Source organism: Arachis duranensis, chromosome 9, assembly GCF_000817695.3.
Source record: "Arachis duranensis cultivar V14167 chromosome 9, aradu.V14167.gnm2.J7QH, whole genome shotgun sequence".
In the NCBI taxonomy this organism is placed as follows: domain Eukaryota; kingdom Viridiplantae; phylum Streptophyta; class Magnoliopsida; order Fabales; family Fabaceae; genus Arachis; species Arachis duranensis.
This window is the reverse complement of record NC_029780.3, coordinates 2,603,512-2,607,369: the sequence shown is the minus strand read 5'-3', so window position 1 is coordinate 2,607,369 and position 3,858 is coordinate 2,603,512. Positions and strand designations below refer to the sequence as shown.

The 3,858-nt window shown below is 25.6% G+C and overlaps 1 protein-coding gene across 1 annotated transcript in view; it reads left to right on the top strand.

Moving 5' to 3' along the window:
* Positions 1–3,858, top strand: part of LOC107464043 (homeobox-leucine zipper protein GLABRA 2-like) — a 13,758-nt gene that overhangs the window by 2,221 nt on the left and 7,679 nt on the right. The window contains exons 3-6 of the mRNA XM_016082943.3: positions 1,050–1,167; positions 1,530–1,742; positions 2,333–2,734; positions 3,116–3,217. Coding sequence (XP_015938429.1) covers positions 1,050–1,167; positions 1,530–1,742; positions 2,333–2,734; positions 3,116–3,217 — 835 coding nt within the window. The remainder of the gene's footprint in view (positions 1–1,049; positions 1,168–1,529; positions 1,743–2,332; positions 2,735–3,115; positions 3,218–3,858) is intronic.

The window sequence follows — 3,858 nt, the reverse complement described above, 5'->3', positions numbered from 1 at the left end:
ATATATATATATGTATGCATTTGGTATGAGTAGTGGGGACAATAACAGTGAATCATGGTTGCAAATAACAAGCATTATTGCTGTTTTCTTACACTTTTATTCTTTTTAGGGTGTATTGGATCTTTATTTGTAAGAAAAGAGCAACATGCAATTCTAATTAATTAACCAAGACGACAAAGATTCAAACTTTACATATTTTAATTTATGAATATGCGGCATGTTGGGTGTTATTAACTAATTTATAATTACGTACGTATTAATTTGTGCTTATTATTATGGATGAATTAATTAATTATTTCATAGTTTCTTGGCAAGTCAAAGATAGAGTAGTAGTTTGCTATGATGAGAAGAGTTTGCCATATATGAGGGTCATAATAAAAGGAAGATCAATGATTAAAAGCTAAAGCTTACTAGCTTAAAAATTTTAACAGCTTTTGCTTTTTAGATTTGCTACTCTATGTATTTGTCATCATAATTATGTCAATATCTTGGTAATAAACTAATAATAGTAAGAAATCAGTTCAAAACTTGTTATTAAGAAAAAATTTGAATCTGGATCCTGATTATATTCCAAGTAGCTAGGATTATCAATATCAATTTGACCTTAACTTTTTTTTTAAAAATAAAATAAAAATGTGAACCAGTGATTATAAGGCTATTTTAATTTAAATAAAAAAATTTATTATTTATTTATCCATTCTTTCTTAATTTCACATGCATTGTTTTCGCATGCAGGGACTACAAAATTTGGTTCGTACTCTAATTTTGCAGTAATTGGACTACCAATGAAATTGAAAAATAATTCCTTTTATTTTTACATACAACCATAAAAGTGAAATAATCTTTTCATTTAAATAACAACGTGAAAATATAAAACAAGTATTACTTTTCTCTAAGGGCCTTTTAATTTTTCTAGTTTGTGTCATTATATACTTAAATAGATGTATACAAACATGTATATGTACGAATTACTATTGAAGCTTGATGATAGATAATTAAATCAGCTAATAATTAAAAAGCTGAGATGAGTATTTATTACTATTAATTAGGGTTTTCAAAGAATCTCCCCATCCAGATGAAAGCCAAAGGAAACAACTCAGCAAGCAATTAGGCCTTGCTCCAAGTCAAGTCAAGTTTTGGTTCCAAAATCGTCGAACCCAAATCAAGGTACCTAATTAATTGTATATTAATTTTGTTTAATTCATATATTTATCGTTAAATATAATTATTCATGTATTTTTATTAAAAAATTTGATTTTAATATACTGTTAGTGTAAAACTGTTTATTACATATAATATTATTTTAGTAAAAATAATAATTTTTTACTTTATTTAACTGTGTGTCCATAGATACAATGTAAATAATTTTTCAAGGGAACAATTGTGATTGCAAGATTCTGTTTTATTAAAATCACTTTAACTAATTTTAACTAATTCATTATAATTATTAACTCGTCATGCAATTTTTTTTAACTAATTCATTATAATTATTAACTCGTCATGCAATTTTTTTTTTTCAATTTGGCCAGGCAATACAAGAGCGTCATGAAAGTTCGTTGTTGAAGAAAGAAATAGAGAAATTAATGGAGGAAAATAAGGCCATGAGAGAGGCCATAAGCAAATCTTGTTGCCCTAACTGTGGCATGGCCATGGCCACCACTCCTACTATCACTGATGATAGCTCCACCATCTCCATTGAAGAACAACAACTTCGTTTAGAAAATGCCAAACTCAAAGCTGAGGTATTTATATATATAACTATCAACTTTTTTGTGAAATGAATGAAAAAATTAGGGTTAGGTATATATATACCCTACATATGTATCTTCATATAATATTTTGACGGCAAATTCTGTGGTGTCTATAATTTTGGTGTCGAAATTGTCTAATTTACTTTATAAGGTAAGTTTTAAATATTAAAAAATTATTTATTTTTATATTTTTTAATTTAAATATTAATTTTTATTTATTTTTAGTAAGTTAGGTGAGTATATATAGGCACCATAACATGTACCATATTTTGACTCCATTTGATGGAAACTTGCATGCAGTTATATATTTTCGTGTGAAGTTGATAGTCGAGAACATAATAACTTATATTAGTCAAATTTATTAAATCATTTAATAATTTTCGGTAATCAATTTCACATAAAAATAAGTGTATTTAATTTTTGGCGGCCACTCCATTTTTATCAATACATCTATTTCTATTATTATTGTATAGTATTCAAATTTTGAATAAGTCCTTATATTATACTATTATTGAATAAAATTGTATATATGTGAAATTATATAATATTTCAATAAATTTTTTGAATTCTTATATATATAGGTAGAGAAGCTACGAGAAGTTTCAGGGAAATACCCATCAGCTGGAACAATAATGTACCCTTCATGTTCTACTAGCCATGAGCAAGTAGATAATAATAGAATAAACTCATCAATGGATTTTTACAATGGAATTTTTGGGGTTGAAAAATCAAGGATAATGGAGATAGTGAACCAAGCAATAGAGGAACTCATAAAGATGGCTACTATTGGAGAACCTTTATGGGTACGTAGTGTTGAAACTGGTAGAGAAATACTCAACTATGATGAATATGAGAAGGTTTTTGAGGTTCACAATAATTCAAGAATTATTGGAAGAAGGTCAAACATGTCCATTGAAGCATCAAGAGAAAATGGAATTGTTTTTATGGATCTATCAAGTCTTGTCCAAAGTTTTCTAGATGTGGTAAGTATATATATTATACTATTAGTCAAATATTATTTGAGGGTGAAAACTCAGGTGCAGTAATTTACGTGAAGTTGATAGTTGAGAGCCGTTAGATAATTTGACTGATTTGACTAAATTTTCATCTAAATGCTCTCACCTATTAATTTCAAGTGAAGTCGACTACATCTGAGTTTCCACGTTATTTGAGTTATTATTCATATATATTATTACTTTAAAAATAATGAATGATTGAGCCAACTACTTTTGTTAATTTTTAGTTGAATACTTAAAATGTTTATTTAAAAAAAACCTAACATAATATACACAAATTAAATCATTCATTTTTTAATATGTTTATTTTTTTATTTTATTTTTTTTTTTACATTCTTGTTCTTGCAGAATCAATGGAAGGAGATGTTTCCATGCTTAATATCAAAGGCTGCAAATGTTGATGTTATATGCAATGGAGAAGGATCTAATCGCAATGGTGTTGTTCAACTGGTAAACATAATAACTACCTCTGATGATAACAATAATAATCTTATATATTAAAATCAAATAATCTTCATTATTTATGAATCAGAAATTAAACGAGTTGAATTGTTAAGTTGTATTTGAAAAAGAAATTGAAACCAAAAATAGAAACTAAAAGATAAAAACTGAAAACAATATTAAATAAATAATTGTATTATGTTTAGTATAAAGTGCATAAGAGTAAATTATATATTCCATATCCTGTTGAAAAAGAAAATAAAAAATTAAATTTAAAATTTAAAAAATTGAATAAAAGTAATTTAAAAATAAATATTACTAAAATTTTAGTTTATATTTCTAAAAATTTTAATATTATATGTCTTTATTTTTTTAAAATATTGAAAATATTAAAATTTTATATTTAAAAATAAAAATTTTAATTTTAGCTATCAAATCTTAATTTGAAGTTCCAAACACAACCTTACAGGTTAGAAATTTTTGGCATAGGTGGTCCAACGACCACGAGTCCGCGAGGAACACGAGAAAAAGATGGATCTTCCTTTTAAAATATAATAAAGTACTCTAGATTCTACTATATATGATTAGTAGTTAACTTTTTGCAAAAAAATATAAATAAATACTTAAAAAATTATACTTTAGATAGATTA